General features: G+C 41.2%; 2 protein-coding genes across 7 annotated transcripts in view; one reads left to right on the forward strand and one right to left on the reverse strand.

Moving 5' to 3' along the window:
• Positions 1 to 357: 357 nt before the first annotated feature.
• Positions 358 to 12,678, forward strand: cnot7 (CCR4-NOT transcription complex, subunit 7). 4 transcript variants are annotated; one of them, XM_029771634.1, is made up of 7 exons: positions 358 to 490; positions 1,091 to 1,303; positions 1,420 to 1,613; positions 2,944 to 3,105; positions 6,286 to 6,430; positions 6,609 to 6,719; positions 11,896 to 12,678. In XM_029771634.1, exons 2-7 carry the CDS (start codon positions 1,187 to 1,189, stop codon positions 12,025 to 12,027), a joined length of 861 nt encoding a protein of 286 aa, XP_029627494.1. In that variant the 5' UTR covers positions 358 to 490; positions 1,091 to 1,186; the 3' UTR covers positions 12,028 to 12,678. The 4 variants fall into 4 exon arrangements, with proteins under 4 accessions (XP_029627494.1, XP_029627495.1, XP_029627497.1 ...); XM_029771635.1 differs by having other exon boundaries at positions 1,177 to 1,303; XM_029771637.1 differs by lacking the exon at positions 1,420 to 1,613 and having other exon boundaries at positions 1,177 to 1,303.
• A 107-nt stretch (positions 12,679 to 12,785) lies between these two features.
• Positions 12,786 to 15,290, reverse strand: part of zdhhc2 (zDHHC palmitoyltransferase 2) — a 37,218-nt gene continuing 34,713 nt past the window's right edge. For 2 of the 3 annotated variants that reach the window (XM_029771631.1, XM_029771633.1), the window contains exons 12-13: positions 14,416 to 14,494; positions 12,786 to 14,305 (exon numbers count right to left, since the gene is read on the reverse strand). In XM_029771631.1, the coding sequence (XP_029627491.1) occupies positions 14,454 to 14,494 (41 nt within the window). In that variant the 3' untranslated portion in view covers positions 12,786 to 14,305; positions 14,416 to 14,453. The remainder of the gene's footprint in view (positions 14,306 to 14,415; positions 14,495 to 15,290) is intronic. The other variant, XM_029771632.1, reaches the window with a different exon arrangement.

The raw sequence follows: 15,290 nt of genomic DNA on the forward strand, positions 1-15,290 counted from the left end.
TACATTTACATTTTTTCTTCACTTATTTTTCATACTGGCCCCCGTGGGAATCGAACCCACAATCCTGGCGTTGCAAACACCATGCTGGCGTTGCAACCACCATGCTCTACCAACTGAGCCACAGCCTGCACAGTAGGTGGCGGAAATACACATTTTGGGGTGTAGTCTGCCAATAAACCTAGAAGAAGACGTAGAGACGAAAAGGAACCAGAGGTATACATTAGTCCAAACAGTTGCAAAACAACTAAAACGAGAGTTTCTATTGGACCGTTTGACAAACGTTTCGGAACAGAATCGGCGTAATGAATACATCCCAGTCCTTGGACTCCAAAGGCCAACGTGCATACTTTCGTGACGTCACTACTTGCGTGATGACGTTGTAATGGAGGTTCAGAGGTGGCAGCTGTGGGTTGATATCAATGACTGTCGGTATTTGGAATATAAAACTGTTTAAAAGTTAGTTAAAAGGCCCTGACCGTTTTTAAACAAGGTAATTGGGAGTTTTTGAACTGTTCACAACCCTTATTTAGGGAACGCTAAGTCTGGAAGGTTGAAATTCAAGCCCTATTAGGAGTTGGTTAGCTTGATTTGCTAGCCAGCCACATATTTTAGCCAGTTGGCTAACGTTAGCTGACAGGTGCTAGGGTTGGGCATTATAAAAGGCGATGAAACACTATGATATCATTGTATCTGAAGAGAAACGCATCCTGTCCCCGCTCTAAGGTTTGCAGATTCCTAGCTAATTAGCTAGTGAACTGCTAGCTAACGGGACAGGTAAGTTAGCTCAGTTCGATAACTAGATGGGTGCCTGTCATCACAGACTGCTAAAAAGGTAGCTAGCCAGTTATTTGCCCCAATAACATCAAAACATAGTAAAGTCCTCCTAACAGCAAGATTGTTAGCTACAGCAGTCGCTATCTAGCTTAGTCAGTATGGTACACAGTATATTAGCTAGCTAACGTTAGATGTCTGTAATTCTCCTGTCAAATCTAGCTAACGTTAGCTAGATGTTTTAATGTAACCATTGAGTATGTGGGAAGAAATCTCAGGGTTATTGTGTAACCTGACATTGTTTGTTGTTTATCTCCAGGTCAAACAAATAAAGAAGGACCACAATTCCATGGTCATTTTCTCGATTGAGAGTTTGTTTGTTTGTTTTTGATGCCTTGCTTGTAGAGCTGGCACTATGCCCGCGGCTACTGTGGATCATAGCCAAAGAATATGTGAGGTTTGGGCTGACAACCTGGATGAAGAACTCAAAAGGATCCGCCAGGTCATTCGAAAATACAACTACATTGCCATGGTAAGTTATGAAGAGTTCTGATCAAAGGCATCTTGGTTGACACTGACAGATATGTGCTGAACATTGTGCTGCTGCTCCATTTCTGCCTTCTCTATTGCTTTGTGTTCTGTTCATAGGACACAGAGTTTCCAGGTGTAGTTGCGAGACCGATTGGAGAGTTCAGAAGCAATGCTGACTACCAGTACCAGTTACTGCGATGTAATGTAGACTTGCTAAAGATTATCCAGCTGGGCCTTACCTTTATGAATGAACAGGGTGAATATCCACCGGGAACTTCAACATGGCAGTTCAATTTTAAGTTTAACCTCACGTAAGCGTTCCCCTTTCTATGATGTCTATCATTGTTCAACTAATTTTCGTGTCTTGTATCAAGACTTGACTTGCCCATGTTAGAGGACTATATGACCTGCCTCTTGTACAGCACCTACAGAACAGGGGAAGTTTCATAGCAACGGCTCTTTGGAGGCACTAGGAGAAAAGGAAGAACCTTTTTGTTTTTACCATGAAAGGTTTTAAAGATGATTGTAATGTTTATATGTATTGTACGGTACTTTCTTGAGGAATTACATTTTTATAACTTGAGATCTCTGCATTAAAGTTAACTACAAAAAGGAAGTCCATTTGATCTAGTCTGTTATTGAGGTGATATTATTGTAGTATGGAGTTTAACTAGTTTACATGTCTGGACTGATGGGCAAAGGCACAAACAAACCTGCTCATATGATGTATGTAACCAAGGCAAGAACAGGCCTATGTTCAGTGTTGATACTGCACACAATCAGGGTCACGCTCATGACTAGTTCTGGGCCAGGCCATTTGAAGGCTCAATGTCAGCAAGCCACATTGAACGCCCTGGACCAGAGCTAGTTCAGGACCTCCATACAGGAGTGAACGTTGTCACACTAAAGCTGCACTGCCTGCACACCGTTCAGGTAAAGGACAATGTGACCAAGATTGTTTAGAAACCATGCGGCCAACACTTTCACTTGAGCCACAAAATAGGCTGCACCTGTCACATGAGGAGCTGCTTACTTTCTCAACAAGCTAATTGACCTGCTTTTCTCCTAGTGCCTCAAGTCATTTTTCAAATGTTTATATTGACATATTTCATAAATGCTTTCTCAGGTAATGTTTTATTTTCATGTTTGTTTTGGTGAGGCACTGAAGACAGTGTTTTGAGTAGTATTTTGTTGTTTACATGTAACTTGTTTCTATTGTGGAAGTAAAACCTAAAGGCTTATCAGCAGTCTCAGACATTGAAGAGATATATATATATATATATATATATATATTTATTAGTTGGACTGCATCCACTTACACAGCAACAACAACTTTGTAATGCTTAGTGTACCCCTTGTTCTTATAGCCATTACATTCATTAATATAAATCAGGGGTTCTTAAACTTTTTGGGCTCTTGACACAAAATATATAAATTTACTATCGTCCTGTGACCCATTTCTTGTTTCAACGACCCAAATTAAGAAGAAATTGTGTTAATATAGATATATTCTCATGACTCGCAACCCACCTCTTACATGCCCAGGAGCCACTTTGGGTCCCGACCCACAGTTTAAGAAACCCTGTTATAAATGTGTAGCCTAGGTGTGAGTGTGACAGGTGTCTCCCTTTCCATCGTCAGGGAGGACATGTATGCACAGGACTCCATCGAGCTCTTGACAACATCAGGCATCCAGTTCAAGAAGCATGAGGAGGAGGGGATCGAGACATTGTACTTGGCTGAACTGCTCATGACCTCAGGAGTGGTGCTCTGTGAGGGCGTCAAGTGGCTTTCTTTCCACAGGTAGGCCATTTAAAATCAAATCAAACTTTATTTGTCACATGCGGCGAATACAACAAGTGTAGACCTTAACGTGAAATGCTTACTTACAAGCCCTTAACCAACAGTGCAGTTCAAGAATAGTTCAAAAAGATTTGCCAAATTAACTAAAGTAAAAAGGAACAAGAACATAACAATAACGAGGCTATATACAAGGAGTACCGGGATGGAGTCTGTGTGGGGGTACAGGTTAGTTGAGGTAATTTGTACTTGTAGGTAGGGGTGAAGTGACTGCATAGATAATAAATAGTGATTAGCAGCAGTGTACAAAACAAATGGAGGGGGGGGTGTCAATGTAAATAGTTTGGTGGCCATTTAATTAATTGTTCAGCAGTCTTATGGCTTGGGGGTAGAAGCTTTTGGTTGCCATACCAGGTGGTGATGCAACCGGTCAGGATGCTCTCGATGGTGCAGCTGGAGAACATTTTGAGGATCTGGGGACCCATGCCAAATCTTTTCAGTCTCCTGAGGGGGAAAAGGTTTTGTCGTGTTCTCTTCAGGACTGTCTTGGTGTGTTTGGACCATGATAGTACGTTGGTGATGTGGACACCAAGGAACTTGAAACTCTCGACCTGCTCCACTACAGCCCTGTCGATGTTAATGGGGGCCTGTTCAGCCCGCCTTTTCCTGTAGTCCACGATCAGCTCCTTTGTCTTGCTCACATTGAGGGAGAGGTTGTTGTCCTGGCACCACACTGCCAGTTCTCTGACCTCCCTATAGGGTGTCTCATTTTTGTCTGTGATCAGGCCTTCCACTGTTGTCGTCAAGAAACTTAATGATGGTGTTGGAGTCGTGTTTGGCCATGGCGGGCGTGGGTGAACAGGGAGTACAGGAGGGGACTACGTACACACCTCTGAGGGACCCCAGTGTTGAGGATCAGCGTGGCAGACGTGTTGTTGCCTACCCTTACCACCTGGGGACGTCCCGTCAGGAAATCCAGGATCCAGTTTCAGAGGAAGGTGTTTAGTCCCAGGGTCCTTACCTTAGTGATGAGCTTGTGGGCACTAGGGTGTTGAACACTGAGCTGTAGTTAATGAACAGCATTCGCACATAGGTGTTCCTTTGTCCAGGTGGGAAAGGGCAGTGTGGAGTGCGATTGCATCATCTGTGGATCTGTTAGGGCTGAATGCGAATTGCAGTGGGTCTAGGGTATCTGGGAGGATGCTGTTGATGTGAGCCATGACCAGCCTTTCAAAGCACTTCATTGCTATCAACGTGAGTGCTATGGGGCGGTAATCATTTAGGCAGGTTACCTTCACTTCCTTGGGCACAGGGACTATGGTGGTCTGCTTGAAACATGTAGGTATTACAGACTCGGTCAGGGAGAGGTTGAAAATGTCAGTGAAAACGCTTGCCAGTTGGTCCACGCATATTTTGAGTACACGTTCTGGAAATCTGTCTGGCCCCATGGCTTTGCGAATGTTGTTTAAAGGTCTTGCTACCCAGAGCGTTCTCACAGTCATCCAGAACTGCTGGTGCTCTCGTGCATGCTTCAGTGTTTCTTGCCTTGAAGCGAGCATAAAAAGGCATTTAGCTCGCCTGCTAGGTTCGCATCACTGGGCAGCTCGCGTCTGGGTTTCCCTTTGTAGTCCGTAATAGTTTTCAAACTCTGCCACATCGGACGAGCATCAAAGTCGGTGTAGTAAGATTCAATATTAATCCTGTATTGACACTTTGCTTGTTTGATGGTTTGTCTGAGGGCATAGCAGGATTTCTTGTAAGCGTCCGGATTAGTGTCCCGCTCCTTGAAAGCGGCAGCTCTAGCCTTTAGCTCGATGCGGATGTTGCCTGTAATCCATGGCTTCTGGTTGGGATATGTACGTACGGTCACTGTGGGGATGACGTCGTCGATGCACTTATTGATGAAGCCGATGACTGAGGTGGTATACTCCTCAATGCCATTGGATGAATCCTGGAACATATTCCAGTCTGTGCTAGCAAAACAGTCCTATAGCGTAGCATCCGCGTCATCTGACCACTTCCATATTGAGAAAGTCACTGATACTTCCTGCTTTAGTTTTTGCTTGTAAGCAGGAATCAGGAGGATATAATTATTGTCAGATTTGCTAAATGGAGGGCGTTGGAGAGCTTTTTATGCATCTCTGTGGGTGGAGTAAAGGTGCTCTAGAGTTTTTTGTTGTTGTTTGTTTTTCCTCTGTTTGCACATGTGACATGCTGGTAAAAATGTGGTAAAACTGATTCAAGTTTGCCTGCATTAAAGTCCCCAGCCACTAGGAGCGCCGCTTCTGGATGAGCATTTTCTTGTTTGCTTATGGCCTTAGAGTTGGTTGAGTGCGGTATTACTGCCGGTATCGGTTAGTGGTGGTACATGGATGGCTACAAATAATATAGATGAGATCTCTCTTGGTAGATAATGTGGTCTACAGCTTATCATAAGGTACTCTACCTCAGGCGAGCAATACCTCGAGACTTCTTTAATATTAGACATTGCACACCAGCTGTTATTGACAAAAAGACACACACCCCCACCCCTCGTCTTACCAGACGTAGCCTCTTCTCTGTTCTGCCGGTGCATGGAAAATTACGGCAGCTCTATATTATCCATGTCGTCGGTCAGCCACGACTCTGTGAAACATAAGATATTACGTTTTTTTATGTCCCGTTGGTAGGATAATAATAGGTCATCAATTTTATTTTCCGATGATTGCATGTTTGCAAGTAGAACGGATGGCATTGGGAGTTTACTCGCTCGCCTACAGATTCTCAGAAGGCAGCTCGACCTGCGCTCTCTTTTCCTTCGTCTTTTCTTCACGCAAATGACAGGGATTTGGGCCTGTTCCCGGGAAAGCAGTATATCCTTGTCGGACTCGTTAAAGGAAAAAGCTTCTTCCAGTTCGTGGTGAGTAATCGCTGTTCTGATGTCCAGAAGTTATTTTCGGTCATAAGAGACGGTAGCAGCAACATTATGTACAAAATAAGTTACAAACAACGCAAAAACTAACAAAATAGCACAGTTGGTTAGGGGCATGTAAAACTTCAGCCATCCTTTTCGGCGCCATCTTTATCAGATCCAGATTCTAACCACATATGTATGTTATTTGCCACATCTGGTATAGACTTGACCATTATTAAAATCAATCATCTTAGACCTAAGAAGCATTTTGTTTATTTTTCTGTTTGCAGTGGCTATGACTTTGGCTATCTGATCAAGATTCTGTCCAACTCTAACCTGCCCGAAGAGGAAGTGGACTTCTTTGAGATCCTTCGCCTGTTCTTCCCCATCATATATGATGTCAAGTACCTCATGAAGAGCTGCAAAAACCTCAAGGTAACTTCAGCACATCATAACAGTTAAATACAGTATTACTCAGCTTTGTATTCAATGAGTTTTCAGACAGCTAACTAGGCCACAAGTCTTAATCGAAAGCCTTTAAATGCATTATAGACATGGCCGGAGGGCTAGATTAGCAGAATCTGTGAGTGACAGGGCGTGGTTTGATTGACAGGGTGGACTACAGGAAGTGGCAGAACAGCTGGAGCTGGAGAGGATTGGCCCCCAGCACCAAGCTGGCTCAGACTCACTACTGACAGGCATGGCATTCTTCAAGATGAGAGAGGTACTCTGTCCATGTGTGTGTCCCAAATGGAACCCTATTCAATATACAGTACCAGTCAAAAGTTATGACACACCACCTACTCATTCAAGGGTTTTTATTTATTTTTTACTATTTTCTACATTGTAGAATAATTGTGAAGATATCAAATATGAGAACACATATGGAGTCATGTAGTAACCAAAAAAGTGTTAAACAAATCAGAATATATTTTCAATTATTCAAAGTAGCCACCCTTTGCCTTGATGACAGCTTTGCACACTCTTGTCATTCTCTCAACCAGCTTCATGAGGAATGCTTTTCCACCAGTCTTGAAGGAGTTCCCACATATGTTGAGCACTTGTTGGCTGCTTTTCCTTCACTCTGCGGTCCAACTCATCACAAACCATCTCAATTGGATCGAGGTCGGGTGATTGTGGAGGCCAGGTCATCTGATGCAGCACTCCATCACTCTCCTTCTTGGTCAAATAGGCTTTACACAGCCTGGAGGTGTGTTGGGTCATTGTCCTGTTGAAAAACAAATGATAGTCCCACTAAGCGCAAACCAGATGGGATGGCGTATCACTGCATAATGCTGTGGTACCATGCTGGTTAAGTGTGCCTTGAATTATACATAATTCATTGACAGTGTCACCAGCAAAGCACCATCACACCTCAATGCTTCACGGTGGGAACCACACATGTGGAGTTCATCCGTTCACCTACTCTGCGTCTCACAAAGACACGGCGGTTGGAACCAAAAATCTCAAATTTGGACTCATCAGACCAAAGGACAGATTTCCACCGGCCTAATGTCCATTGCTCTCCATGTCTCTTCTTCTTATTGATATTCTTAAGTACAGTGGCTTGCGAAAGTATTCACCTCCCTAGGCATTTTTACTATTTTGTTGCCTTACAACCTGGAATTAAAATTTATTTTTGGGGGGGGTTTGTATCATTTGATTTACACAACATGCTTAACACTTTGAAGATGGAAAATATTTTATTATTGTGAAACAAACAAGTAGTAAGATAAAAAAAACAGTACCTGAGCATGCGTAACTATTCACCCCCCCAATGTCAATACATTGTTGAGCCACCTTTTGCAGAAATTACAGCTGCAAGTCTCTTGGGGTATGCCTCTATAAGCTTGGCACATCCAGCCACTGGGATTTTTGCCCATTCTTCAAGGCAAAACTGCTCCAGCTCCTTCAAGTTGGAGGGGTTCCGCTGGTGTACAGCAATCTTTAAGTCATACCACAGATTCTCAATTGGATTGAGGTCTGGGCTTTGACTAGGCCATTCCAAGACATTTAAATGTTTCCCTTTAAACCACTTGAGTGTTGCTTTAGCAGTATGCTTAAGGTCATTGTCCTGCTGGAAGGTGAACCTCTGTCCAAATCTCTGGAAGACTGAAACAGGTTTCCCTCAAGAATTTCCCTGTATTTTGCGCCATCCATCATTCCTTTAATTCTGACCAGTTTCCCAGTCCCTGCCAATGAAAAACATCCCCACAGCATGATGCTGCCACCACCATGCTTCACTGTGGGGATGTTGTTTTCGGGTGATGAGAGGTGTTGGGTTTGCGCCAGACATACCATTTTCCTTGATGGCCAAAAAGCTACATTTGTCTCATCTGACCAGAGTACCTTCTTCCATATGTTTGGGGAGTCTCCCATGTGCCTTTTGGCAAACACCAAACGTGTTTGCTTATTTTTTTATTTAAGTAATGGCTTTTTTCTGGCCACTCTTCCGTAAAGCCCAGCTCTGTGGAGTGTACGGCTTAAAGTGTTCCTATGGACAGATTCGACGATCTCCACTGTGGAGCTTTGCAGCTCCTTCAGGGTTATCTTTGGTCTCTTTGTGGCCTCTCTGATTAATGCCCTCCTTGCCTGGTCTGTGAGTTTTGGTGGGCGGCCCTCTCTTGGCAGGTTTGTTGTGGTGCCATATTCTTTCCATTTTTGATAATGGATTTAATGGTGCTCCGTGGGATGTTCCAAGTTTTGGATGATTTTTTATAACCCAACCCTGATCTGTACTTCTCCACAACTTTGTCCCTGACCTGTTTGGAGAGCTCCTTGGTCTTCTTGGTGCTGCTTGCTTCGTGGTGCCCCTTGCTTAGTGGTGTTGCAGACTCTGGGGCCTTTCAGAACAGGTGTGTGTATATATATACTAAGATCATGTGACAGATCATGTGACACTTAGATTGCACACAGGTGGACTTTATTTAACTAATTATGTGACTTCTGAAGGTATTTGGTTGCATCAGATCTTATTTAGGGGCTTCATAGCAAAGGGTGGAATACATATGCACTCACCACTTTTACGTTTTTTTACCTTTTTTTAAATTAATTTTATGGAACAAGTAATTTTTTTTCACTTCACCAATTTGGACTATTTTGTGTATGTCCATTACATGAAATCCAAAATAGTAAAAACGCCAAGGGGATGAATACGTTTGCAAGGTACTGTAGTGGTTTCTTTGCAGCAATTTCACCATGAAGGCCTGATTCATGCAGTCTCCTCTGAACAGCTGGTGTTGAGATGTGTCTGTTACTTGAACTCTGAATCATTTATTTGGGCTGCAATTTCTGAGGCTGGTAACGCAATTGAACTTATCCTCTGCAGCAGAGGTAACTCTGGGTCTTCCTTTCCTGTGGCGGTTCTCATGAGAGCCAGTTTCATCATTGCGCTTGATGATTTTTGCGACTGCACTTGAAGAAATTGACTGACCATGTCTTAAAGTAATGATGGACTGTCATTTCTCTTTGCTTATTTGAGCTGTTCTTGCCATAATATTGACTTGGTCTTTTACCAAATAGGGCAAACTTCTGTATACCACCCCTACCTTGTCACAAAACAACTGATTGGCTCAAACTTATTAAAAAGGAAAGAAATTAACTTTTTAATAAGGCACAACTGTTAATTGAAATGCATTCCAGATGACTACATCATGAAACTGGTTGAGAGAATGTCAAGTGTGCTAAGCTGTCATTTTATTTAACCTTATTATTTAACTAGGCAAGTCAGTTAAGAACAAATTCTTATTTACAATTTACCAAACGGCGTCCTGCGGGGGCTGAGATTAAAATAATTATAAATGTAATAAAAATACAGGACAAAACACACATCACGACAAGAGAGACAACACAACACTACATAGAGACCTAAGAAAATAACAACAGCATGGCAGCAACATAACATGGTACAAACATTATTGGGCACAAACAACAGCAAGAAGGGAGGGACTACTTTGAAGAATCTCAAATATAAAATATTTTGATTTGTTGAACACTTTTTTTGGGTTACTACATGATTCCATATGTGTTATTTCATAGTTTTGATGTCTTCACTATTATTCTTGGGAAAGGGGGATACCTAGTCAGTTGTACAACTGAATGCATTCAACTGAAATGAGTTAACCCAACCCCTCTGAATCAGAGAGGTGCCGTAATTGAGATTGACGTCTTCGGCGCCCGGGGAACAGTGGGTTAACTGCCTTGCTCAGGGGCAGCCTTTTGGTTACTGGCCCAACGCTCTAACCACTAGGCTACCTGCTGCCCCATTTCTACAATGTAGAAAATAGTAACAATAAAGGAAAACCCTTGAATGAGTTTGTGTGTCCAAACTTCTGACTGGTACTGTATAGTCCACTACTTCTGACCAGAGCCCTGTGGGCCCAGATCAAAGTAGTGCCCTATAAAGGGAATAGGGTTTCTACTGAGATGTTTGTGTGAATGGATCATAGAACAGGGAGGTGACTCACAACTTGCATTTCTTCAAAGAGCCACCAGATGGTATTAAAGAGAGAAACATATACTACTTTCACTAACCACGTTTCCATCCACAGTTTTTATGGGAGTAAAGTCATACCGTATTAAAAAAAAATCCTGACAGCTGTGATGGAAACAGGAAGTTTTGGTACAATTTTATAAATTCCGACAGATAATTTGTTCGTTTGATCTTAAGATCTTTTTGTTTCAGTAAAATTCATTATGCGAGAAGCGGTGGTGGAAACGCCTTTATGGGCAAATATGAATATATTAACCATCATATCAACGTAAACTTGGAGTCACGCGATGTGTGTGGTCCTCCCACTACAACTCCGGAAAGCATGCAGTTCATTACACGGAACCCAAACCGGCTGTGCGCGTGCGCTATCGTACATAAATGTATTTTGTCCACCTACACCAAACGCGATCACAACACGCAGGTTAAAATATCAAAACAAACTCTGAACCAATGACATTCATTTGGGGACAGGTCGAAAAAGCATTTAACATGTATGGCAATTTAACTAGTTAGCCTGCACTTACTAGCTAATTTGCACAAGGTCTTCTACTCCGACAATTAATCCACACATAAAACGGCCAAACTAATATTTTCTAGTCATCTCGCCTCCTTCCAGGCTTTTTCATCTTTGAACTTATATGGTGATTGGCATCTACACTTTTACCACGGCAAATGGCAAAACATTTCGTCTTTCAATCACCCACATGGGTATAACCAATGAGGAGATGGCACGTGGGTACCTGCTTCTATAAACCAATGAGGAGATGGGAGTGGCAGGACTTGCAGCGCGATCTGCGTAAGAAATAGGAGTTATATTTTAGCCCTTGGCATCGCAGACGCTCGTTGGCGCACGCAATAATTAAATAACATGGATTTCTAAATTTATTTTGCGACGCTCGCGCACGCGACTTGTCCGGTCTGGTCAGCATGTTAGGCTATAGATGAAATAACACAGGGTGGTGAAAATGCAAGGTGATCTTGATGCTCTTTCCAATAAATATCTAGGATCTGATTCTGGTGACATGATGATCGATGCTTGACTGCCGTTTGACAAATAAAAAATATTCTTGTTCTTATCCATAAAAAGCCAGCAGTTGGCTTCAGCGCAGGTGCCAAGACCAAAGTAGGCACATTTAACACAGAGTTGAAAATGCGATGGGCACACATTAAACTTTAGATTTTTATTCGGTACATGAAAACTCAAGTGAAAAAGTGCATTTTATGTGCACAATGTCATCACTTTTTTTGTTGTTGCAACAAGTCTGTTTGGTGAAACACCAGTGGTGGTAGAATGCGCATATTGTCTTTGTCATGCGAATATTCAACAATCTGCCGCCAATTGGGTGGAAACCTAGCTACAAACTAGTATACTTTTTCCTGTATCTGATGACATCACATATTTTCTTAGATGTTCTTTGAGGATCATATCGACGATGCAAAGTACTGTGGTCACTTGTACGGGCTGGGTTCAGGCTCTGCATACGTCCAGAACGGCACAGGGAACGCCTACGAGGAGGAAGCCAATAAACAGCTGTCATGACATCACTGGGATCTTTCTGGATGCTCTAGTCATTTACTACGATGACTGGAATAATGAAAGAACAAAAGCGCATATATATCATTTCGGAAGCTCTTTGTCATAAGCGCTTCTCACTTTAGGTGGTTGGTGAATTTGGTGGTTCAATAGTTCCTATCTCCAGACGTACCCAAGGTTTGTGTTTGTGCTTAAAATCATGTTGTTTTTTCTATGAAAGCAGTTTAGAGGGGCTGGTTGGTTCATTTAGATTTCACATGAAGCGCTTGAAGAGAAAACAAGGGATTTTAGTTTTTCAAACATTTTCTGTAGAAATTTTGCACTTTAAAGCTCCTAACCAGATCCTTGATTTTATATGAAAAGCTAAGTTTTTCTGGTATGCTCCTCTTTGTTGCCTTCTCTAAGTTCCATTTTTTTCACTTAACATCTGTCTTTATTATGAAAATAAGTTTATTTTTTTTCACCAAACTTAGCCTTAATAGTAGCAACATTTTTTTTAATGTTATTTTAATATTTAATTTATTGTACTGGTTGGTTGTTTTCATGTGACGAGACACCCCCCCCCATATGTAAAAACAAATATGCAATATAAGAGAGATTGTTTTTAAAGCTTTTGTAAATAAAGGCTTCAAACTTTTCTAACATATAAGAACTTGATTTGAGTGAGTTTGAAATCTGTTTGAGTCATATTTTAAATATACCTTATAGGCTATTGAGACCGATATGGGAGAAAGGTACAAGAACAGTCAATAGCAATATAAACAGGCTGAATATGGCATCAATGTATTTATCTGATAAGGCATCACAGTACAGTACATAGCCTCACATGTTCATAAAGGTGTTTTTCTCCATTCATGCACAGAGTATTAAAAAAATATAGATTGACAAGGTTTTGCATACATTTGAGCCATTTACATAAAGGAAAACCGATGCTAACTGATGCTGATGACTCATTTCCAAACATAAAATGTAATTTAAAAGGACCAAAGGAGTACAAACAGAACAGAACATTCACAAAGAATGGAACAGCTGGAGCAATCGCTGTATTATTTTTTTGCAGCACTTCCATATTTTAATGGAGTTGAATTGAGAATGCAGCAAACATTCTGAAACTGAGGCTTGGATTTGAAGATCATAGGCCAGTGTGTCAGGCCTCTGGAGAAAAACAGGATCTTTGGCTGGCAGTTTGACAATAAACAGCACTACAGGAATACTTGACATGGCAAGCACACTGACATCAAAAAATAAGACTGATTGGTGATGTCTAAGAGCCAATGGTATGGCCAGAGGAACACAGGAATCCTTTCAAATCAAAGAATATCAATATAGCCCTTATTCAAATGATTATTATGCAACAGTGATTTTACTGCGTTTCCAAGAGAGAGAAACTGGTATAATACATGGAACTATTTACTTTCTTATGTTTTGTTAGCATCCTGAGTATGAAGCATGCATCAGTTAATTTAAGGATTTTTTTTTTTAAACACAACAGTTTGTTAATCTCTTCAATACTTCTTTCATGTTCAGTGCCATAAAAAGCCTAACACTGCATATCTCATCCAATAATCACACACACAAAGCAGCTTTTACTCTTAAAATATGTCTATATAATCATAGAATCAACATTCACTATCATACATCTTTGCGTGTTGGGTTAGGGTTAAGTATTGGCAAATTTTAAAATTACATTCAAATGGAATATTTATACTGTTTCTGTCAATAATCACAAATACAAGTTAGTCATTCTAGTTTAGACATTACACAAGTAAAAATAGACTAATTTGAAGACGGAGTCCAAGATAATCAAATCATACAACAATACTTCAAGGGTCCTTTACTAAAATAATATAGATGTACTGAACACATACAAATGTCGCTTCTTAGACCAACCACTTGTTTGTTATACAAAGGGAAAATAAAACACTTCTCATTCTATTCTTATGCTTTTCAGATCCAAACTTGCAAAAACACGGCAAGTAATTGGAATGCAACTTCCATCTTCCGAGGCCACAACTTGATCTCATACTCAATATTCAGCCTTCAGGAAACCAGTTTTCACCATGTTAAATTATTTCTTTAGAAACAATAACAATGTTTCGTTGGATTCAAATGTTACGTCTGTTTCCAATGATACTGGTGAGAGCATAAACAACAGTAAACTATGCCCTTCTAAGCAGCAATTAACTACAGCAGTGTGTTATGGTAAGAAAGATGACAGGTTATGGTGATAACAACACAACTGCACATTCTCATAGGCACGCTGAACACTGGGATCACCATAGACCTGTTGAAGGAAATAAGCATTATGTGATACATTAGAAATAAACCATATCGTTTTTACCTCAAGCTTTATGGATAATATTTTTTTAATATTGAGATCAATTTTCAACTCGCCTATGATTCCACGTACAAGTCGTCATTCCTCACCGTGGTTATGTTTCATTCTCTATGGCCATTGCTGGGTTACTTGTGCCTGAAAAACACAGCATGCATACAGTTAATACAGTTATTGGAGAATGGTCCAAGAATAATGATTTGTAGACAACATTTAAAAGTAAAAAACAGTGGACATAAATCTGGGGTTAGGGTCATGGCTAGGGTTAGGGTTGAAACGGGATGTGGACATGAAGCTAGAGTTAGGGTTGAACTGGGATCTGGACATGAAGCTAGAGTTAGGGTTATACTGGAATATGGACATGAAGCTAGAGTTAGGGTTGAACTGGGATCTGGACATGAAGCTAGAGTTAGGGTTGAACTGGGATCTGGACATGAAGCTAGAGTTAGGGTTATACTGGGATATGGACATGAAGCTAGAGTTAGGGTTATACTGGGATATGGACATGAAGCTAGAGTTAGGGTTATACTGGGATATGGACATGAAGCTAGAGTTAGTGTTATACTGGGATATGGACATGAAGCTAGAGTTAGGGTTATACTGGGATATGGACATGAATCTAGAGTTAGGGTTATACTGGGATATGGACATGAAGTTAGAGTTAGGGTTATACTGGGATATGGACATGAGGCTAGAGTTAACCGGGATCTGGACATGAAGTTAGAGTTAGGGTTATACTGGAATATGGACATGAAGCCAGGGTTATACTGGGATATGGACATGAAGTTAGGGTTATACTGGGATATGGACATGAAGCTAGAGTTAGGGTTATACTGGGATATGGACATGAAGTTAGGGTTATACTGGAATATGGACATGAAGCTAGAGTTAGGGTTATACTGGAATATGGACATGAAGTTAGGGTTATACTGGG

The sequence above is a fragment of the Salmo trutta genome, chromosome 13 (genome assembly GCF_901001165.1).
Source record: "Salmo trutta chromosome 13, fSalTru1.1, whole genome shotgun sequence".
Classification (NCBI taxonomy): domain Eukaryota; kingdom Metazoa; phylum Chordata; class Actinopteri; order Salmoniformes; family Salmonidae; genus Salmo; species Salmo trutta.

Excerpts from the sequence above, each read along its gene's own strand:
- cnot7 (XM_029771634.1), top strand. The coding sequence starts at position 1,187 with ATGCCCGCGGCTACTGTGGATCATAGCCAAAGAATATGTGAGGTTTGG. Across the intron at positions 1,614-2,943 it reads AATTTTAAGTTTAACCTCAC|GGAGGACATGTATGCACAGG; the intron begins GTAAGCGTTCCC and ends TTCCATCGTCAG. Across the intron at positions 6,720-11,895 it reads CATTCTTCAAGATGAGAGAG|ATGTTCTTTGAGGATCATAT; the intron begins GTACTCTGTCCA and ends ATATTTTCTTAG.